The 24484-nt window shown below is 40.6% G+C and overlaps 1 protein-coding gene across 5 annotated transcripts in view; it reads right to left on the bottom strand.

The window, feature by feature from the left end:
* LOC139583570 (receptor-type tyrosine-protein phosphatase N2-like) overlaps positions 1-24484 on the bottom strand; it is a 278697-nt gene that overhangs the window by 5024 nt on the left and 249189 nt on the right. For all 5 annotated transcript variants that reach the window (XM_071414794.1, XM_071414797.1, XM_071414792.1 and 2 more), the window contains 8 exons: positions 24281-24428; positions 24002-24075; positions 13446-13523; positions 9646-9765; positions 9225-9391; positions 6477-6530; positions 4847-4911; positions 1074-1147 (listed from right to left, as the gene is read on the bottom strand). In XM_071414794.1, the coding sequence (XP_071270895.1) occupies positions 1074-1147; positions 4847-4911; positions 6477-6530; positions 9225-9391; positions 9646-9765; positions 13446-13523; positions 24002-24075; positions 24281-24428 (780 nt within the window). The remainder of the gene's footprint in view (positions 1-1073; positions 1148-4846; positions 4912-6476; positions 6531-9224; positions 9392-9645; positions 9766-13445; positions 13524-24001; positions 24076-24280; positions 24429-24484) is intronic.

Below are 24484 nucleotides of genomic sequence, written 5' to 3'. Positions count from 1 at the left end.
GCTTCTATCTACATGTAAGACCAGAACAGCTAATGTTGTATATATTGTACAGCTTTTAGCTGTCCTAAAACCTACAATCTACAATTTATGCTCTTCATGAAACAGTGAGGCACCACATCAATAATATTGCTAGTTCTCTGATGTGATTTAATTTGCCCTGAGATGTTTTAGTAAAAGACTTTAAACATTTATTTTTGCCCAAATGAAAACTTCCCTAACAAGCTCCAATCAGAGACCTGAGTCACTGGTAAATTGGATTCAGCGAAAGCTGGATTAAATCAATAGAATTTACATAAATAAAACATTCAGGAAGTCTCCAGTCTTTTAGTAAACAACTTTCACAAATGTCATGCGTCGTAATTTTGCACTGAGTTTGCCTTAATTGATATTCCGGAGCTCGATGCGTCTGTCTTAAAAGACACAAAAAGCTCTCGCTGTCCATCATAATAATTCAGTATTCATAAATGAGAGACCATTGTCTGTTTAAATACAGAAATTCTCCAGGGAACCCACTTGATTGTAATGAGACGTTTCAAACCTCCCTCGCTCAAATGAGTTAGATTATTTGAGTTAAGAACAGGGGAATTGGAGTTAAGAGGCTTCTCTAAATTCCAGAGGCAAACAAGAATTACATGAGTTTTGGAAGTTGCAAAAGGCCAACCACTTACATCTGCTTGGAGATCTTAAACTCTGAGGGCTCAGGGCTGGTTTCCCAGACAGAAATTAAGCCTAGCCCTGGACTAAATAGCTCTTTCAATGGAGATTCTCCATTGAGCATGCTTTTTAATCCAGAACTAGGCATTTATATATGTCAGGGAAACCAGCCCTCGGTGTTTGTGGACATAAACCTCCTCATTTGTGATTTGGAATATGAACTGACTGAGTATAATTCAAAATAGCTCCTCCAATAAAGAAATGGTTTTGATCATTTCAAGCAACCTATGAAATTGCTTGATCATTTCATTTCCCATAAGGTTCATGTCATTATGCGCTTACCCGTGAACTAGATGCACCTCTGTGTGAATGACATGAACCCCCCCCCCCCCTCTCCCGCTCAGAGCGAGGGACCTTACCTTTGTCTGGACCATGCCGGCTCTTTGGTCTCTCAAGTGCTCCAGGGTAGCGGCAATATCAATCTCTTTAGCACCTGCAACAGACCGCAAATTGGACTGAGTTCAAAGCAGCAGATTAATCCAGCTCACATCTGTCAATCTCCTTTCTACCGGCTCCCTTTGGAACGGCGATTGAAAATTATTACATTCATCCCTCGAAAGACTTGGCCAGGAGCCACTGACTGTTTTCACTAGAATAATGTATGCATGGAGATATTTCTGGAGCAGGGAACCTTGTACAATGAATGATGCAATCAAAGAAACTGAGCACCGCTTAAATTAGAACCATGCATTGTAGTAGCAGCACTACACTATGCCCAACTGTGATTCAAGTTTTCAGAAGCTTAAATTCTGATGTCTTAGAGAATCAGATTTCAGAATGATGTGTGCAAAATCAAGCCGATTTGCTGTACTTCGTATGATTTTGAAAAATAAACAAATATTCTGGATGTGATGTAGTTCAACTTCCCTGTACATTTCATTTTGTTGTGTCATTTTAAAACTCAGCAAGTTATGTGAGCTACTGTATGTTATGTCTGAGTAACAAACATAGTGAGAGCAACTAGCAGTGAACACTGGTTTGAAAATCTCCTTTCACCTTTAGCTTGAATGACTTCAACAACCAGACTGTTGTTGCAGTTTCTAATAAATGGCGAGTTGGAGGGGCTCATTTGAGATTTAATCCCCCTAAAATAAATAGAGAGAGGGAGAGAAATCCTCAAGCCCTTAGAGACTTTTTGAAAAAGGGGAGAGAGGGGAGGGAGGAAAGGGGCCGGTTAATGCAGCTGGACTCCCAGCTCAAAGTGCTCCAATACTTTCATGTTTCAGAAGTGTTGGATTCTCAAGTTTAGGAGGGGAGAATCTCCTCAAACAAGAAAAAGGCTTTGGAGTGAAATTCTCATTCTTGTGTACAATTCACACTTTGGAGTAGAGAAGAAGATGAAGAAGAGGGGGAGGAAGAAGAAGGAGAATGTGGGATTTTATGTCTGGGCCTCTGAGCTTTTCATTCTGTTTGGAAACACAAGGCCTCACACTCCTCAAGACCAGATGAGCCTCACACCAGACAAAGATGGAAAAGCCACTCATACTCTGGGTTGCTCATTGCTCAACATAACAAAAACCTGTGGGTCTGGCCCCAGCCAGTGTTTTCCACACGTACATAGAGTAGCCAGCCAAATAGAAAAGTAGCCAACTAGGCACCCCCAGGCCGGGAGGGTCCGGTGGGGTATTTTTTTCTCCAAAAGTGTAGCTCTATTTTGATGGCCTCTGGTACATTCTAATGCCTTGATGCCTCATTTTGGATATCGTCTACAGTAGGTCTAGGCCTATATGATCAGGACCATTTTCTAAGTAAGAGAACATGAAACCATTTTGAAACCTGTCTTCTCTTGAGATCAAAGTCTTATTTACAGTTTTACTGCAAGATATGAATTGTCACAAATTATGTACTTCATTAAACAGAAAAATTAAGTAAATAGCCAACATTATTTAAAAAAAATGTATTAAAGGTTACATTGAAAAAATAAAAGGGTTATATCAGTGTCAAGTATTATAACTTTCTTATTTGACATAGCCACATTTTTTTTTTTTACAATTATCATTAGGTAGGGACCTATAAAATCTGTTTTATGTTTTGCCTGATTACGTTTTGTTCTTTCCCAAATTCTGTTTTCTCCGTTTAGTTTTTCCAGGTTTCCGTTTTTCCCTGTTTTTTTTCTATTTTCGGTCTCAAAATCACATTTGTAAATAGAAAAACCACAAAACTGGATGTTCTAAGTCCACAGCAGTGCTTAAACCACAACAACAGACCACTTTTGAGCTCTGGGAAAATTTTGAGAAATTTAGATTTTTGGGTGTAAGTTAAAACCCTTTAATTCAGGTGTGCCTAGCAAGAGGCTGCTGTTTAGCAGTGTTTTCTTGTGCACATGTGATGGTAGAGTTTGCAAAACAAATACCCACAGTAATGATGAAAATGATCATGATATCATTCTGCCAGGTACATTTAATTGATAACATTTTTGGGAAAGCCTATCAATCTACCAGAATACTGTTTCGTTAGCATAATCGTTAACGGCTACACAAAGTGATAAACACACACACACACACACACACACACACACACACACACACACACACACACACACACACACACACACACACACACACACACACACACACACACACACACACACACACACACACACACACACACACACACACACACACACACACACATTCTCATTGCCTCTTCAGAAAGTTGCAGGAAACACGAATCACTGATGCATTCTGTTCAAGTCTTATGATAAACTTGGGCTAATTAATTCATTTTCTATACATTTAGTTGATTCCCTACTAAAAGGCCAATACATTTTTGAATATTGTTGAATTCCATTTTAATGCCTGGAGTCCGTGAGGGCCCTTATTATCATATTTGGACCAGAATGAGGCTCTCCACTATGTATTGTTCCTGCAGTGATGGTTTACCATCTTCAACTAATGTTTTCATAATTTATCTGCAGATAATCGCCAGAAAGGCTAGGCCTACCAGTAGCCTATGCAAATTAGGGAGCCAAATGAATGGCAACACTGACTGACGAGATGAGAGTCACTCAATTAGCGTCACTGTCTGGCAAGCCCCAACATCCTAGGAAACCTAGGAAATCCTTTGGTATACTTGTCCCGACGCGATACCATGGACATATAACTACGCTGCATGATTTATGAATGGCAAAGGGATATGGGAGATCGGACTAGTGAGTTTGAACTTTGAAATGAAAAGTAGCCTAGTTAATATGAAGTGTAGAAGGTAACTGACTGTTTAGTCGACGGCCGTCACTAATGGAAAACACTACATCCCGAGTCCCATCCCCAGGCAAAACCCTAACCCCTAGTCCAAGTCCAAACCCCTAGCACAAACCTCTAGCCCAGGCCCTAGACCAGGGATGTGTGTGACAGCCTGAGAAAGACCTCCATCAAGCAGAACCATGTTACCCTGACTCTGCCCTTTGATGTCCCATTAAGACCAAAGCTACCGAGCAGGGCGCCTTAGACATGGAGCAGGGGGAAGGGGAGGACAGGGTCAGAACCAGATGTACAGATGACCTGTTCTGATAGGGGTAGGAAGGCAGGGGGCTTCTATTGTATACTCTGCTGGAGTTATTTCTGATTATGCAATATCGAGCCTTGTGTAGTATACTGTATGTGCATAACGTTCTGAAAACATACTCAAAGGTGGTTGTGGGAGTTCATGTCGATTAGCATACCAATATTTGCATCTTGTGAAAAACCTAATTAAGATGGAATATATACATTGTAATTGGAATAAATTAACTTGCCCTTCACAGGGAAATGAATTTGACATTGATGATGTCAGTTGAAAAATGTACCTTTAAAAAAAAAAAAAATACAAAAAAAATACATATGTGAATGTTATTAGTATCAATGCTATTTCTCACCCTCTCTCTCCATCTCATCCTCTCTCTCTCTCTGTTTCTCTCTCTCTCCCTCACCCCCTCCCTCCCACCCCCCCTCCCTCTACATCACACGCAATCTCTCTCTCTCTCTCTCTCTCCTTCTGAAGAGCCCTCCCAGAGTAACAGCAGAGGCCTCACTCAGTTACCCTCCAATGCATCCCAAGACCTTTGGCTGAAAATGGAGGCTTTCTGTCATTGCCATGGTAACGTCATCACACAAGCAGAAAAGAGTGCGAGACGGAGAGGCCCACCGACTCCTACCTTTAGCCATCCTATTGAGGACCATGTCAATCAGAATGTACGTTCCGCTTCTGCCAGCCCCGTCACTGCAAAGCAACCAGAGAGGAGAAGACACTCATTAGTGAGCCAGAAAAAGAACACAAGGCAGCTTTGCTCAATACCACAGTTAGTGTCTGCCTCTTACGTGAAAACAAATAGGCCTAGCTCATTTAGATTTTCTTGCATTATAGCTGTAAAGTCTGAGGAAAATACAAATGATAAGAGCGTTAACCGAGCATTTAAAAAGTAAAATATATTATTGTATAAGCACACACAAGTAATAGCAGGTATTTATAAGATGTTAAATTAAAGATAATAGGACATTAATAAAAGCTTGAATAACCCTTGAGTACAAAGCTGTTATCAACACACAAATATTTGTGCAAATTCGATTTTTTTAACGTTTTTATAAGAACGTGTATGGGTATACGTTCTAAAAATCTAATTGTGTGTGTGTGTACACATGCATGTGTGGTCCAAATACTTTAGAGGACTGATTTGGAACTGATGTTATAAGGGACAAAAGCTTTTAAAAGCAGCAGCGTGAGCCTGCAGCAGACAGGCACCTCAGGAGCAGAGGGGAGGTGAAGAGGCCAGAGGCCATTAGCAGAGCAGCTTTGGAGAGCCTGCTTTTCCATTCCACCAGCGATAGCTGCATGAAAAGCCTTTCTTTGAGCCCGCCGGGCATTCAATCTGTCTGCATGTTAATTGCAAACAAGGCGTGCACCATCTCTCCAATAAAGGCAAAGCCAATAAAACAGGAGAGAGAGCGAGCAGCGTGAGGCGTGAGGAGCGCCACTGTTTCATTAATCCACTGCTTCTCATCTAGAGACTAGAGACCTCTATGGCCAGACAGACAAATGGACAGACAGACCCTCTCCATGCATGACTGATCACTACTCACTATTAAAAATATGGAGGCAAATACCTGCCATATTAAATAACGAGTGGAGCTTCACTAACTAAAGAAGAAAAAAAATGACAATATGATTTCCATAAGGACACATTTGTATGGTCAGTGATTATGATCAGAAAAATAAATAGATCCATAGTTTAGGTACTGTAAGTGTGACTAAAGGCCGCCCGCATGCTTTCTAGCCTAAACAGTTCGGTAGAGTTCGTGCATATATTATGATGACATTTTGTAAAGTTTTTGTTCGTTTTGGACTTTGGTGAGTTTTTTCCCGGCAGTTTGGACACAACATTTTTTCTGGAGGCAAGCCGAAGTTCGGAGCTAAAGTCTACGCCTCTTTGTCGGTCATTGGTCAACAGTAGCGATTCTTCAATAAAGTCTTTGTTGTCATTGAACAAGAGATGACTCGTTTTCATGCACATTGTTTCATAAAAAAAATACAGCACCAAACATCAAAATGAATCATGACTACGCCGTCTCGAAATGGACAAACTGTACATTTTTCCCCCCAAACAAAGGTATTTTAAGGGAGTATGCGAGCAGCCTCGTTAGGTTCGCTTAGCCAACTTCAGATAGCCACCAGTCGAACTGAAGCATGCTGACGCCTTGAACTGTGTCTTCCTTCTCAGTCTGTCATGTTACTGACACCCACACAGCCTGTGCATCGTTACAAGGTTATAATTATTGTAGTATACTTGCCTGCAGTGGACAATTATTGGACAAGACCGACCCCGGTAGCACTTGTTAACCTTTCTGTAATGGAAGAAGAATCTGCTTTAATATCACACTTCACGACAATATAGGTAAAAACATGAAGCACTTTAAAATGTATCAATGTGGGCAAAACATCTGCTCAACTTTGCTAGAGTACACTATAACATTTGATAAAAGTCATATGGTATATTATGTAGCATCAATTTAAATATGTGGATGACTCGCAAAAAAAGGGTTGCATACTGTATAGGCTGCTTACTGTATTTCACTGATCTGGACAAATTCAGTTTATACTTTTAGAGGCAGCTGTTTTTCTCAGATTATTTTGCTTATGCATTCTGTACTTTATATACCAAAAAAACGAATAAAAGAAAATGTCTGTAATGCTTAAACCTTTGGAGTCCCGTTGTCAATCCCCCCAAAAAATGCGAAGTCCATCTTGATCAACGATAATGAATGAAGCACCACTTAAAACACCATATTGTGACATGTATTCACTGCCATGATGGATCCGGTGGTGAGATATCGTGATCTGCGACGCATTAACCTTGCCCAATTATGAACGCTACACACCACAGGCACACAGTGGGGGCCAACAAGCCGTCTACACCAAGATGTTGCCATGGAAACTATTGACTACATTGGTCTAAATCAGAGGCTGGCTTTTTTCTAACTTTGATGAAGTTCCAATAGAAAACTGATACATCTGAACATTTTTCTCTAACCCTAGACAGGAATATTATTTGCCCTCATATCATTTAATATACAGTAATTAGTGACACACTAGCACTGTATGTATGTCATTTCTTTGTGAGCTAACATTTATAACAAACCATATTCCAAATAATTCCAGATTTTAAAAGGAACATCGAAATGAATAAGAAATACACACTTTTTAATGAGACGAGGAAAGATTTGTTTGTGAAAGAAAAATGTTAAACAAAGGTTGGGGTGAAAATGAAATGCATTTTACACGTAATTCATCAAATGAACCCAGCATTTTGAGTAGTTTGAGAGGGATCTGAGTAGGTGGGAGTTATCGTGCAAACCTAAGGGGAAGAAAATTGAGGGGAGGAGTGGAAAGAGAGATTGTATGCACAGGCTTGGCTGAAGAGACACAGTTTCCAATGATCACTTTTGTGACTATGCAACTGGACTCATATTACTAGCTGCAACATCACAAAAATGACACTGGCAACCGCTAATTTCATAGTTGGCCAAAACCGCTACATGACTGGCGTATTGAGTGTCACATGTGGGATCTGAACCTCAGACTCCCACCCAGGAAACCAACATCTTAACCATTAGACCTAGTGGAATTTCCCTCTGGGGCTGAGGATGACACTGATTTCGAAGTAGTATGCAGGGGAAACCTCATCATGAGAGCGCGAGTCCGACTCACGTCAGCTCCATGAGGCTGTAGTGTTCTGTAGTGAGAGAGCTGGATATCAAATAACCTCTAGTGTGACTGCAATCACCCTTTAGCATGGTGAGCTCTCTCTAACCTGCAGAACTTCTACAATTAGTGGGCTTGCAACATACTGGTCTCAATTGTGACATATTCTCATTTGAAGTGGGATTTCCCATTCCTTTCAGGCTGTTTCCCTGGGGGTCTCTTCTGTCAGCGCACATCAGATGAAGAACAGGGAGGAGAGGTTAGGCAGTCATTGGCTTTCCCTTCGATTCACCCAGGTTTTTTAGCTTGACATGTCCCATTTAATTGGCTGTTTGAATGAAGGTTTTCTCAAGCCATGCCATGCCATGCGGACGGTTCATTTGCTGCCTTGCATGAGCAGGGAAGAAATAGCCCTACGATCAATTGAGTACTGCTCGATCACACCGACAGTGTCATTGTATTTTGCTACACCAGAAGTACACTCATTTCCAACGAAACGCTGTGTTTGCCTTGCAGCATTGCATTGCAGAGGCAGTTGCAGTATGTGCTGTGTGGTGCGTACGTTGGATTTATCGAACGTATGCATCAAACTGTATGCGTAGACGGCTTGACAGAAACGGTAGCAGAAGGCGAGTGTTGAATTTTTGTTGCACACCTATCCAGATGATGCTGCGTACCATTTTGAGCAATGACGCTGTCGGTGTGATGGAGACGTTACTGGAACAAACATACAAACCCATTCTCTACAGGACTTAAAGGGAACAGAGCAGCGGAGAGAACAGGTAGACAGGTGAAAGGATGGCAGCAAAAAAAGGAGAGTTATCACGAGCTAATACTTAAAGGGATACTTTTGGATTTTGGCAATGAGGTCCTTTTCTTCCCCAGAATCAGATGAACTCAAAGATAAAAAAGTTTTGTCTCTGTGTGCAGTTTGAAGAAAGTTGCTAACTAGTGCTAGCGCAATGACTGGACGTCTATGGTATCTGCTAGCATGGTAGCAGATACCATAGACTTCCAGTCATTGCGCTAACACTAGTTAGCATTGGCTCGCTAAACTACTTCCTTCATACTGGACACAGAGACATAAAAATTATATCCGTGAGTTCATCTGACTCTGGGGAAGTAGATAAATGGCCTCATTGCCAAAATCCCAAAGTATCCCTTTAAGTTTACAAAATTCTGGTAACTTTACCAAACTTCCTAGGTTTTCCAGGAATATGCAGGAAATCCGGAATCATCCAACCTGGATTTCTGGAAAACCTGGGAATTTTGGAAATCCTAGGTCAAAGAGGACACACAATGACGATCAGACGGAGACGGAGACACAGATGGCCTACCTACGGAAGTCCAGCAGGGTCCTGGCTGAGTCAGGGATGCTGTGGTCCACCCAGGAAAGGAAGTGGAACTGCGTGACAGTGCGTGTCTCGTTGGTCTGCAAGTTCTTCAGGTAGAAACTCCTGACCAGGAAGTCCTCACACCAGATGTGTTCTGACACCAGGTTCACCTGCAGACACAAGAGACAGGAGTGAGAATCATAGAAATAAAATCACTAGAACGGGCTTAGAACCTCTGGCCAGCATTACCACTTATAGTATATCAATTACTGTACATTAACTCTTTCTGAGTGATACCCCTGGACCAAATCAACTACAAGCAGATATGTGGAAGGACAATAGTGTTACCAAATTAATGAAAATAAAGATGAATAATGTATTAAACAAATAAAGAACACATACTAAACAAAGATAATTGTTATACCTCATAAACATGGTAGACATTGGAGCCCTCGTCTGGCCAGTACTGTTGACACTGTTTCACTCCATTTTCAGACAGGGGCGTTAGCATGACGATGACCACACAGCCACTCTCCCACACCATCTGAAGACACAAGAGAACATAGGAGGACTCCAATCTAGTCATATTAACAAAGACAGGGCACTCATACAGTAGAAGTTAATATAATATGAATTAATACAGTAGGAGTTAATACAGTAGGAGTTAATACAGTAGGAGTTAATACAGTAGGACTTAATACAGTAGGACTTAATGCAGTAGGAGTTAATACAATGAGAGTTAATACAGTATGAGTTAATGCAGTAGGCGTTAATGCAGTAGGAGTTAATGCAGTAGGAGTTAATACAATAGGAGTTAATACAGTGAGAGTTAATACAGTGAGAGTTAATGAAGTATGAGTTAATGTAGTATGAGTTAATACAGTAGGAGTTAATACAGTGAGAGTTAATGCAGTAGGAGTTAATACAGTAAGAGTTAATACAGTAGGAGTTAATACAGTAAGAGTTAATACAGTAGGAGTTAATTCAGTAGGAGTTAATACAGCACCACAGAAAGGTCCCACAGGACTTTGGCAGCACATTAAGAAATGTATAATGAGTTGTTGTGATTAATTGATGCTCCTACATCTCTATTTTCACCTGCTTTCAACAAACAAAGTCAATGTTAGCCATTCAGCAACATAGATACATTATTATACAACGTACAGGATTGTGTGACCGATCGTTATTGGTCGGCACCGCCACCGACGTGTGATCAGTTGAGCTGTACTACTACTGTATTGTAGATCAGATGATGTCACACAGTGCATCCTGTGTGCCCCTGGCTCTCTCCGCCATCTGAGCCATCCGCTCCATTTCATCTGATTATCTTATCAAAATCTAATGGTCCTTGGACGATAGAAAGGCCCAGCGCGGCCATTAGGAAAATGAGGAAGAAACACTGGTTTTATGAGAGCAATAAAAACACAATGGTCCTGCCGATAAACTAATGACATACCTCTGTGATTCAGCCCAGCGGTGTCATTACAAGCCAACTGTGCCCACGTCTAGCCGCGTTGGTTATCAGTACGTACCAAAGAAGAGGTGTCAAATGAAATAATCATTTTTTACTCATTTACAAACACTGCCAGAAAGAATAAACAAATAAACTCAATGTAGACTTTTTATTTAATTCACTTCTGATGTAATTTAGTCACTAGACATCCCCTCTCCATTATTGAGCACACAAGCAGAGAAGAACACGAGAGAACCAAGTCAAGGTCCCCGTTTGGGAGCTCTTTGAAACCTCATGGTGATTGGCTTATTTCCTGAACTCTAAAGAGAGAGAGCGAGAGCGAGCAGAGGGGGCGAGGCCCTGGTGGAGCTGAGGTAATGGCTGGGGACAGAGGGAGGAAAGAAATGTGGAAGGCTGGGTATACGGAGGGATGGAGGGGAGGATTAGAGAGAGACTTTCCGAGTACTGCAGGAGCCCACTGCGGATTAGACAGACCAATTTGCATATTTTTCTGTTCGTTTATTTGTAAAGAGTTTTTAAGTGCATTCAAGGCCAATGTAACTATATTTAAAGTTGAAAGAAGCATTACTTATTGCTATCCTTTCAAGTCCATCACTCTGGACATACTGTTGTTTCATTTGTCAATTATTTTAAAGTTGCGATAAGATAGTTTTAGAGTCAACTAAGACAAATATTCAGCTGTAAATTGTTCATTTTAATTTTGATAATGGATATGTTGTGTACTCACTTTATGAAATGACAACACAGAAAACAAACAAGCAATCAAACTTTTTCTTATCAGGTGTTTACAAATGTGCCATTAAAGAGAAGTGACAGCACATTAATAAAATACATGAACAATCATCTCTTCTAAAACTGACTCGTCAATAACGAAAAACATTCCTTCTGTGTGGCATGACAAGTATACAGACTCCATGACGAAATGTACAGTGCATTTGGAAAGTATTCAGACCCCTTCACTTTTTCCACATTTTGTTACGTTACAGCCTTATTCTAAAATTGATTAAATTACTTTTTTCATCAATCTACACACAATACCCATAACGACAAAGCAAAAACAGGTTTTAGAAATGTTTGCAAATGTATTAAAAATAGAAAACAGATATACTGTATTAACATAAGTATTCAGACACTTTGCTATGAGACTCGAAATTGAGCTCAGGTGAATCCTGTTTCAATTGTTCATTCTTGAGATGATTGTAGATTAATTGGACATAGTCCGTAGTCTGGCTTTTTTATGGCGGTTTTGGAAGTGGTTTCTTCCTTGCTGAGCGGCCTTTCAGGTTATGTCAATATAGGGCTCGTTTTACTGTGGATATAGATACGTTTGTAACCGTTTCCTCCAGCATCTTCACAAGGTCCTTTGCTGTTGTTCTGGGATTGATTTGCACTTTCATCTCTAGGAGACAGAACACGTCTCCTTCCTGAGCGGTATGATGGCTGCGTGGTCCCATGGTGTTTATACATGCGTACTATTGTTTGTACAGATGGACGTGGTACCTTCAGGCATTTGGAAATTGCTCCCAAGGATGAACCAGACTTGTAAAGGTCTACAATTATTTTTCTGAGGTCTTGGCTGATTTCTTTTGATTTTCCCATTATGTCAAGCAAAGAGGCACTGAGTTTGAAGGTAGGCCTTGAAATACATCCATAGGTACACCTTCAATTGACTAAAATGATTTCAATCAGCCTATCAGAAGCTTCTTGAGCCATGACATAATTTTCTGGAATTTTCCAAGCTGTTTAAAGGCACAGTCAACTTGGTGTATGTAAACTTCTGACCCACTGGAATTGTGATACCCACAGTGAATTATAATTGAAATAATCTGTCTGTAAACAATTGTTGGAAAAATGACTTGTGTCATGCACAAAGTAGATGTCCTAACCGACTTACAAAAACTGTAGTTTGTTAACAAGACATTTGTGGAGTGGTTGAAAAACAACTTTTCTTAATGACTCCAACCTAAGTGTATGTAAACTTCCGACTTCAACTGTACCTACCGTAAGTGCATCTTCAGCTCAACATGGGGTGTAAAGGCGCCAGCTGGTCTGTGTCTGCATCTCCAATGGCACCCTATTCCCTACATAGTGCAGTACTTTTGGCCACGGACCATAGGGCTATGATCAAAGGTAGTGTACTATAAAGGGAATAGGGTGCCATTTGGGAAGCACCCTGTGGATGTCTCTGGTCCATGCTAACATGTTACATACACAGCAATGCCACAGCTGATACAGTAACTTCACTGTATGGGAGCGATGATCCTCCCTAATGACTTGGGTGCTTTCACACTAATACATATTAACACCATTTGGCAACCCGGCATACGTCTGAGGCAGCAAAGCATTGCCGGGTTGCCAGGTCTAGCTGGAAAATCGCCCTTGTAGTCATATTCACAGTGGTGAAAGCTACTGTTATGTATCATACTGCAACAAACTTTGTTACACGAGGGCAATCATCAGCATTACAGCAAAAGAAAACAATCCTGCAGTAATCCTACATTTCATAGTTTCATTTTTGTGGCGGAAAAGAGCACAGATCTGCGCAAAAAATACTTCATTATAATCTTGTTAAACGATCTCCTCTTATTATATACACATAGTTGAAGAAAAGTTTTCAATGTAATCATGCTACCAGTTTCTAATGAAGTTCACTGTTTTGTTTTTTACACATATTTGTGCTCTTTTGCAAATGTCGCCCACACTGTCACAAACAAATACTGATCGTTAGTTCATGATTGGTTGTGCTTTACCTGCCAGAAGTCAGCCACGGTGGAGGGTAGAGGGCCTTGTGAAGCGATGTACATGGGGTTCCTCGGGTCATGGTCCATCTTGAAGAAGAGGGGAAGGAGAAGAGTTTATTATTATTATAAATTGTATAAAGGGACAAGAACATACTGCCTGGGTGCGTCCCAAATAGCACCCTATTCCCTATATAGTGCACTACTTTTGACCAGAGCATATGGGGCAAATAGGGTGCCATTTGGGATACAACCCACTGTCCACAGTTAGAGCATCAAGACAGAGTAAAAGCATTTCCTTTCATCTAACGGTAGTGCTCCCGCCTTTTCTCCTCGATGGCTGTCCAGGTTTTCCTGTTCACTTCTTCACTCAAGCCATCCACTCCTCTCTTACTTTCCCCCTCTTTATCCTCCAGGCATGGTTATTCTTTAATGCTTCTGATTAAAGGAAGCTCATGTGTAAAGGAAATGACATCGCCTCTCCAACATATTATTGATGATAGTCAGAGAATGTCACTGAGGCCTTCAGAAGAGGGGATAGGGGTGTCTCCGAGGGTTGGGCTAGTGTTTGTGTGTTCTGTATGTGTGTGAGTGTGTGGGTGTGTGTGTCCATGTGTGCGCACCCGTGTGTGTTGAGCGTTGGCATGCAGAACCCAGCGATACAGAGGGCTGAGGAAAGGATAAAAGCAGATCTGCAATTTCCCCTGAAGCTTTATTTTTTATTAAAGACAAGGGGCTCGATACCAGCTCTACATCCAGCTCCACAGAACAAGACCCTGGCCTTCGCTCTCTGTCTATTCATATTAGTCTTAGAAAGGCAATGAACAAAGGGGCACAAATATCCAGGCAAATTGCTCGAGATGAACTTCGAAATTGGACATCTGTCCATGTCCCGAGGACGTCGGGAAATGCCTTCAAAACCCGGCCACTAAGGGCTGTTACTATCAAGCAGGCCTTGGTTTTGCTAGGGCGATGTGGATGGGGGTGGCGGATTGGCGTTAACCCATAGCGCTGAGCGATTAGTGCTTTTTGAGGTCGGTTCGGTTTTTCCATTTTTTAAAAACATTTAATGCATTATGAAATAATGACATTACAATGATTTTTTGAGCGTTTTAATGGAAATTCCAAAGCCAACAATAGGGAACATTCTATGAAATAATAGAATATTTCAGTTGGGAATATTACTTTGTTTTTATTTGATGGCTTTATTATTATTCATTTGTTAAAGTCATGATCTCATCTCACTCAGGCAGATGCAGTCAGCCAGCCAAACCATCTCCTGTTATCTATGTGCTCCCCATACTGTACTGTCTTTAGTCATCCTATTTAGCTAGCCTGCCTGAGTATGCTGCAGAGCTGTCTGACAAAATCATTTGACTAGTTCTTCAAAGTAGATAAGGCGAACTGTCTCTGTCCCGCTCGTCGTTGTGTTGCGTACATTCCTCTCTCATGCGGTCTATGCAGTCTGTGTGTATCTAACCGAACGTAACAGGCGTAAAAGTGCATCTGTCCAGAGATCTGTATATAATGATGAGATGCTCATGTCTCTGTGCTAACAATGAGAGTCGTTGTCCCAAAGGCAGGAAAGCAGGCAACAAGCTTAGGTCCAAAATAAGCCCATAGAAACACATTGGGCTTATTTTGGACAGATTTTGGCGAGAGTGAAACCTTTCGCTTCGCCTCTTCCTCCCTGATCCGTCTCAATCCGAGATTGAAAATACAGTATTATGGTCACCTATGTTGAGTATTTGCTAATGAAAACTACAACCTGGCCCAGCGTCCCACATAGTTCTTGACTTGATTTATCTCGGGAAATATTTGATTTCACTCTAGAGTAACGGCGCATTGAGCTAAATGGAATTCAATTAATTGAACGGACGTCGGTCAATTAGTTGTTTAATAACCGATAACCCCCGAAATGACGGTTAATCAATCAGCACTATAATTCCATGATTCCGGATACGAAGGTCGCGTGTTCAACCCAGTGGTAAGATTTCATTTTTTTGTCCTATCCAAAACCTTAACTTTTGGAGAAACAAAACAATGCTGTGCAGGAGGAGTCAACGCAGTGTCAAAAACACTTCAAGATTTGATGTTTGGAGCAACTACGAAATTGGACACTTGGAGAAACTTAAAAAAGTGAGATATTTTTGTTAATATCAGATATTGCAAGCCAAATTGCAAATGAAATATTATTCATGGCTATTGTTGAAAGGAGAAGCAGAATAGAAAAGACATGAGTAAACCATTTGGAATTCAGCCATTTTGTTACACTCAGACAAAGCCATTTTTTTCCTTACAGAAGAGATGTAGAAATTCAGTGTAATGAAGGGGCGCAACAGAATTTGTATTCCCCAAATAAACGCAGGTTGACGTTTATTGTCGTCAGTCTTGTCCTGGAGGCAGAACTGACCGATTTCCCCTTAGATAGGCTAGCTGCAAAGTAAAAAATTGGCTATATTGTAAAATTGATAAATGTTTTACTTTTAGGCATTAGGATTAGCAGTGTGGTAAACGTTAGGTTAAAAATCTGATTTTATGACTTAGTGGCTGTGCCAGCTAGTGACCACTCTGCAGAGCTGCCTCCAGAACAAGAGTCATGACAAAAAACACTAACCTGCCAAATAAACACTGGCGCTAACCAGTGCTAACCAGCTCAGAGTTGGTTTATCGCTAGCACTTCACTTTATTGGGTCCCATTTTGTAATGCGGGATATTTTTGCAAAGTCCAGTTCTGTTTTCCGTGAAAAGAATCATCGCCTTTTTATGTTCCCTTCAGTGTTTTTATACTGCAAAGGTTCATAATACAACATATTCATACAATAGTCTTGCATTGCAATTTGAGATAAGCATCTATGTCGTAATAGGGAGAAGAAGACAGGGATGAAACCTTTGTGTTGCCCAGAGATCAGTCCTGAATCTCCAATGGATGACACTCCAGTGAGTGACATCCACATCCATTACTATGGAAATGGATGCAATTGTGCAGCACAACCCTTATTGTTACAGGGAGCCATTTCGGGCTGGAGCAATTACAGAGAGGTGCACTACTTTTGACCAGGGTCCATAGGGCTCTGGTCAAAAGTAGTAAACTATATAGGGAATAGGGTGTCATTTTGGGATGCAACCAGATAATAATACCAGGATGTGCTAAGAGACACCGTAGATTGCCTTGTCTTTAATGGCCGTCTTCTCTCCTTTTATGAACTTCTTTTTTGATGAGATATCAGAGTGGTTTTATTAGCACCGACTAGGGGAGATGATTAGAGAGGTTGAACTGAATCCCAATAACTTTTAGTACAGATGTGCAGCATAAGCTACAGAAGAGTATAGCTGCACAAACTCAATACACTTCCATAATATAAAGCTAGCCAACATAGTCCATCAAAGCATGCCTGGCTTTACACATATATTTATAAAACCACCTGGAATTCCTGTTGCCTCACCATGTTATTCAAAATGGCATTTCTGGAGAAGAGCTAAAGAAATGAATGCACTTTTCCACTCTATTAGGTAGCAGCGCTTTGTTAGCATCACACTCTCTCCTGCCTAGTTGAAATTCTGCAGATGTCTTTTTTATCCTGACAGAAACGAAAGACTTGATGCTAAAAGCTAGAGCTCCAGCTCCCTGTTAGGCAATCTCAAGGACACAGACATACAGTAGCTACGTGCAGCCTGACATCACCGTATGAATACTAAAGGCAGGACATGAAAAGATGGCCTCCGTATTTCAGCTTCTCTCCTGCTCTCCTCTCTCTGTTGGGTGAGAAAGACCTTGGAAAACCAGAATCTTTACCAAATAAAAGCTTTCGTTTAAGGTTTGAGGTAAATATCATTGCAATTAACCTCTCGCAATTCAATGCCTTGCTAACACATCTTAAATCTTACTGACTTTCCTTACAAGTAAGTCTGATTGAAAAAAATCTAACAGAATATCAAAATCTAAGCCAAGTATGACTGAGACCATGATTGAAACCAAGGGCTACATTCAACATGGCACGCTATTCCTTTGCAGTGCACTACTTTTGACCAGAGCCCTATATAGGGAATAGGGTGCCATTTGGGACAAACCCATGCATGAGCTCTACCACCAACATCATAAATAAGCTACAAGTCTCTGGACTAGGCTGTAGGGTGCAGAAGACAAATAAACAAATGATTTGCATAGACACATGGTTTTGTATAGGAATTTTTGTTTGTTTGACATTTGGCAATGTGTAACCAACTAGACCAAATGAAACAAATAAAATGCAACAACTACTTGAACTATAGTCCTAAACTAGTATGAAAATGCCCTCCTCCTCCTTGACTGTGGGGGTAGAGAAGACCTCCTTCTTACCACCCCCTTACCACTCGAACTCCACATTCCAAGAAAAAGATGACAAATGATTGACTTTTTCTCTTGGGCTAATAAGGAGGAGGGAGCATTGACAGACATAATTATGGCAGTTTCACAGGGCTCAGCCAGGGGTACCGTTGTGGTATAATTACCGTGCTTTCAACCGTACCGCGCTGGATCACTGATTACTGTCTACTCTGCTCTGCACCACCCTTACAAAAAAAACAAGTGTACATTTTTTTTTTAACAGCACACATCTATTTTTACAACGTGTCAGATGTGGTTTCCTGACACTTGCATACTTTTACATGGATTTGTCACATGTTTCTTTTTCACATTTTCATGTGTGGTTTCCTAAAATATTACATTTAAGTTTCACATGTGCTTTTGTAACCAGTGAGATTAGAACCCAGGTCTCCCCACAGGCAAAGCCAATGTCTTGACCATTAGACTGAGGGCCAACACTGAGGTTGATTTCCAACGTATATTTATTATCAATTTCTCTCAATCACATAATATTGACTGTTCAGTTTAAAATAGGGCTTTTAAACATTAGATTTTTTAATTGCGTTGATTGCAGGATTTGCTTTGATTAATCACGATTAATCGCAAAATCAGAATCTGCTCAAATTGAGCTGTAATTTACTTAAAATAAAAAGCATTACAAGAATATTGATGTCTTGATTTTGTTCAAAGTAACTGTTCGCAAAGTCAGGTAAATTGATAAATCACACTTTCTTTATAGGGATACTTCGGGATTTTGGCAATGAGGCCCTTTATCTACATCCCCAGAGTCAGATGAACTTGTGGATACAATTTTATGTTTCTGCGTGCAGTTTGAAGGAAGATGATAACTAGCACTAGCGCAATTGCTAAATAGCATTAGCGCAACGACTGGAAGTATAGAGGGTATTTAGTTAGCAATGCTCACGGAACTACCTCTAACTTACTTCATGCTGGACACAGAGACAAACAAATGGTATCCAAAAGTTCATCTGACTATGGGGTAGATAAAGCGCCTCTGCCAAAATATCCCTTTAACCTCAATGTAAACTTGTTTTGACATCACATTGTTGTTTTTACCTGTATAGGTTATGTATTTTGGATGTTTTCAGTGTATTATGAATGCTGTAAGATAATGTGATTAATCCCAATTTAAAAAGATTAGTCCACAGAAATTACAAAAAGTTAACTTGAGTTAACTGATTAACTCTAGACAGCCCAGAAATCATCTCTCTGTAGAAAAAGTATCTGTTTACATTAATTCCAAAAGCAAACAAATTCACACATTTTCAAATAGATTCAAATCCGTTTTAGGCCTGTGTATTAAATGTAACAAAAACCAATGGACAGCTAACAATTACAGAAGCTAAAAATAGCGAGCTAGGACAAAATGGAATGCTAGTTATCGCCTATCACTAAGCTAGCTAGCGGTTAGCGATTAGCATGCAACCATTAGATAGAAATGTCATAAAAAGTAGCCTTCTAAAATATTGTACATATCATTAGCATGGTTCATATGATCCCATGTAAATACACTCAATATGGCCCTCGTTTGTAAAACCATTTGATAGCCAAAATATAAGGAAATATAAAATCATCCGAAACGCCATCTTGTTCTCATTGTCTTGCATACAAAAGTCAGCTGGCTAGCTAGTTACTTAACTTAGCTACGCTCATGTGAATGGAAAAATCGCATTTTGTTTTTCACCCGGTCCAAACAATGAAGTTATACATCAACCACCAGAACTCTCAGAATCTCTCTCCCTAGTGGTAGCGCTAAGTATACATGTATATCAATGCAACACCATTGAGGACTACAATAATAATGCAGTGGATGGATTAATTATTACACTCAGGTAGGCTAAGTAAGCTTTTTACAGAATGGTATTACAGAATTTACAATTCCACATGTGGAAATATTACTACTGCAACATGTTAAAACCACCTTTTCACACTATGTCATCTGCACATGTGAACTTGAAATTCCACGTGAAAGTGAGATTTTAACTTGGAGTTTTCTTACATATAAAATTGCATATGTGATTTTCAAATGTGATTGTTTTTCACTTGTGAAGTTGCAGTTCAACATGTGAAAGTGAGATTTACACGTATAGTTTTCTTACATGTGAAACTGCAAATGTGATTTTCACATGTGATTGTTCTATTTTTAATACTCGTTTCGATGTGTCACTTATGGCTTACAACCTAGGGCGGGTCATCAATCTCAAAGAATCCAACCGCACAGCTTCTGTTGGAGACAGACAGGTTGAGTGGTGAGGGATGTGAGCCCCTCTCCTCAATAAAGGGAGCCTCTCACCTGCAACTGGTCGTTCTCACCTCTCTTTCTTGCGGATGTGACTGCGCTCCCGAAAAGCTCTCCTCAGCAAGACTAGATTCCTGTCTTCCTGCTTAACTGTTCTCAGGCGAACTGTGAGGTTAATGCTGCCGAAAATAGGACCTCAGCTCCTGTCGATAGTGTTGAGTACTGACTGAAAGGAAAGTTTTGCTTAAGGTAGAATTCGTCACACGGCTAGCTATCGAGACTTGGTTAGCTCTCGTCACAAGACTTTAGCTAACTTGGCTAGCACAACACGCTCACAGGTCGTGTTGACTAGACTGACCGCCCTTGCTTTACAGCTTGATGGTCGTGAGACACACTTTGTTCATCAAGAGACAACGGAAGCAAGAACTTTCTTCGGACTAGCAGTGTATTGACGAGCTAAAAAGTTCATGTTTTTAAAATATGAACTTGCAATTCACATGTAAGGTGAAAACATGTAATTCTCCTCACGTGAAAAGTGGTGTTAACATGTGAACTTTAAATTTGAAAATTTTAACTCAACATGTGAAAACAGCCAATTGACATGTGAAAATACAAATTTCACACATATATTATTTTTTACTAAGGGCAAGCACAGCATAACCCACTCTAACTACTACTAGCAACATGGAAGAGTGGAGAAACAACTCCAATTGTCATTTCATTGTCAAATCAAAATCAAATCAAATTTTATTGGTCACATACACATGGTTCACAGATGTTAATAGTGCCCTCACCTCCTCCCTGTAGACCGTCTCGTCATTGTTTGTAATCAAGCCTTGATGATTGAGTTGGAGGCATGCATGGCCACGCAGTCATGGGTGAACAGGGAGTACAGGAGAGGGCTGAGAACACACCCTTGTGGGGCCCCTGTGTTGAGGATCAGCGGGGTGGAGATGTTGTTTCCTACCCTCACCACCTGGGGGCGGCCCGTCAGAAAGTCCAGGACCCAGTTGCACAGGGCGGTGTCGAGACCCAGGGTTTCGAGCTTAATGACGAGTTTGGAGGGTACTATGGTGTTAAATGCTGAGCTGTAATCGAGGAACAGCATTCTTACATAGGTATTCCTCTTGTCCAGATGGATTAGGGCAGTGTGCAGTGTGATTGCGATTGCGTCGTCTGTGGACCTACTGGGGCGGTAAGTAAATTGGAGTGGGTCTAGGGTGTCAGGTAGGGTGGAAGTGATATGATCCTTGACTAATCTCTCAAAGCACTTCATGATGACGGAAGTGAGCGCTACGGGGCAATAGTCGTTTAGCTCAGTTACTTTAGCTTTCTTGAGAACAGGAACAATGGTGGCCCTCTTGAAGCATGTGGGAACAGCAGACTGGGATAGGGATTGATTGAATATGTCCGTAAACACACCAGCCAGCTGGTCTGCGCATGCTCTGAGGACGTGGCTAGGGATGCTGTCTGGGCCGGCAGCCTTGCGAGGGTTAACACGTTTAAATGTTTTACTCATGTTGGCTGCGGTGAAGGAGAGCCTGCAGGTTTTGTTAGCGGGCCGTGTCAGTGCCATTGTATTGTCCTCAAAGCGAGCAAAGAAGTTGTTTCGTTTGTCTGGGAGCAAGACGTTGGTGTCCGCGATGAGGCTGAATTTCTTTTTGTAATCCGTAAATGACTGTAGACCCTGCCACATACGTCTCGTGTCTGAGCCGTTGATTTGTGACTCTACTTTGTCTCTATACTGACGCTTAGCTTGTTTGATTGCCTTGCGGAGGGAATAGCTACACTGTTTGTATTCGGTCATGTTTCCGGTCACCTTGCCATGATTAAAAGCAGTGGTTCGCACTTTCAGCAGTGGTTCGCACTTTCCTCTTACAAAGGCAAGAGAAAGGTCATATTGAAAATTAGCTCCCTGGATGAAATTCCTATGGCTTCCACAGGGTGTCAGCAGTCTATGTTCAAGGTTTCAGGCTTGTAACTTCAAAAACTAATAAGAAATAGTAGTTATAGTAGAGGGACACAGTATTGGAAATTCGTGTTTGCGCGCGCCATGAAGACATTACGCACCTGCTAAAATCGGTTTCCTTTTGAACATACTTCTTTCCGAAATAAATATTATAGTTTGATTAAATTTTAGGTTATCTGAGGAGTAAATAGAAACGTATCTTGACTTGTTGAAACAAAGTTTAGGGGTAGATCTTCAGATTCCTTTCTCTGCAAGTTGAACGAGTGGATTACTCAAATTGATGGCGCCAACTAAACTGACTTTTTGGGATATAAAGAAGGATTTTATCTAACAAAACGACACTACATGTTATAGCTGGGACCCTTTGGATGACAAATCAGAGGAAGATTTTCAAAAAGTAAGTGAATATTTTATCGTTATATGTGAATGTATGGTGGTGGAAAAAATATTTTGATGTGGGGCGCCGTCCTCAAACAATCGCATGGCATGTTTTGGCTGTAATAGCTACTGTAAATCGGACAGTGCAGTTAGATTAACAAGAATGTAAGCTTTCAGCCGATATATGACACTTATATGTACATAAATGTTTAAAATCCATTACATTTATGATTATTTATTTGAATTGCGCACCCTCCAGTTTCACCGGAAGTTGTCCCGCTAGCGGGACCCCTAGTTAAAATCCCCAGCTACAATAAATTCAGCCTCAGGATATGTGGTTTCCAGTTTACATGGAGTTCAATAAAAAAAATCAGGGCCGGGTGGGGGGGGGGGGGTATACACGGCTGTGATTATAATCGAAGAGAATTCTCTTGGTAGGTAATGCGGTTGGCATTTGATTGTAAGGAATTCTAGGTCATGTGAACAAAAGGACTTGAGTTCCTGTATGTTGTTATGATCACACCACGACTCATTAATCATAAGGCATACACCCCCGCCCTTCTTCTTACCAGAGAGATGTTTGTATCCAATAGTTCTTCATGGCTGTATGTAATAACACTTAAGATTTCCTGGGGTAACAGGGTAAGAAATAATACGTTAAAAAAATGCATATGAATGCGAAGCGAGGCGACCATGTCTGTCGGCGCCATGTAGCATGTTTTCCTCTTTGAACGAAAACACAATACAGGGAAGAGATAATTTAGTTTAACCTTCTAATATTGGAGAGATGCAAATGGAGAAATAGATAATAGATATTTTAAGGGACATTTTTTCATATTAAACAGAGAGCGAATTAGGGAGGAGAGAGAGCAGATTCAGCTCAACAACAACACAGATAAGTAGAATGACTTGACATAGTCGAAAGTGAATTTCTGTCTGATAATCACTCAAAATACTAAGGCTTCAGAGGCAAAAATAAAAATAGATTGTTATCATTATTACGTAATGCATTATGTATGCATGTATGCAATATACAATAAATAGATGCTTGCAAACTTCCAGTTAGTTTTGTTCTGTGCTTTTAGTCCAAATGTGGAGGAGCCCATCCCCATCTCTCTCCAAGAGTTTTCCTACTGTATTTGAAATGCATAGTTTACTGTTCTTTTTTAATGGAATCCTTCTCTAGCAGCCGCAGGGGAAATCAGAAATAGCCTTTATTGTGAAATGTGAAAAAGACAGGAATATAACCCTAAACTTTCCCGATATTTGGGCCATTTTGGATTTGTTCAGGGGAAACATTACTGAGTCCAAATAATAATAAACCACCATTCTTTTGGGATGAATACGTTAAAGCAGAGCTGATATCTCAAGAGAGCAGCCATTTCAAAACAGGGAAGGTGACAAACTATTAATTCACAAGACACTGCGAATCCATTGAGGTGCAAAGTGTGAGGAACAAAGGCAAAAGGTTCAATGGGAAAATGAATGACAAATCACAAAAACTATTTTAATTTCAAGATAAAATCCAACCTCAACAGGTCTTTGTGTAGAGTTGCAACCATAAAGCTTAAAAGAAACATAAAGTGAAGGAGTAAGGGATGTGGAATGATACTCACAATTGGGCTAGCATTGATGTAATCCGAGTTGCCATGGTTATTCTCAGCCTTCAAGGTGATTCTGGAATGATCATCTGTAATAGAAATACATAATTCACCACACATTTTTTGCTTTTCCTCGATTTAAACATTTCATTATTGATAAATGACATGGAATCGAAAAAACGGTATTTCAGCGTCCGTTCACGTGGTCATAAATAACACTGGAATAACCTAGTAATCGGCTACTGAGAGATGTGGTCAGACTGCACACGGTCAGAGATGTGTAACAACACTTACAGACAACCACGGCGTCAGAGCGGTTCCTCTTGGTGTTGTGTTCGCCCTGGCCCACGTAACAGTCACCGGGCTCAGCCAGGTAACCACACATCGCCTCCCACTCCCTCTCCAGGCGGTTCTTGTTCTTCAAGTGGTCCTCCATGTACGACTAAGGAGAGAGAAAAGGTGGACATTTTAAAACAACTAAATAATCAATAACTAAAT

Source organism: Salvelinus alpinus, chromosome 8 (genome assembly GCF_045679555.1).
Source record: "Salvelinus alpinus chromosome 8, SLU_Salpinus.1, whole genome shotgun sequence".
NCBI lineage: Eukaryota > Metazoa > Chordata > Actinopteri > Salmoniformes > Salmonidae > Salvelinus > Salvelinus alpinus.
Note: the sequence above shows the minus strand (reverse complement) of the source record. Positions and strands in the feature narration are given on the sequence as shown.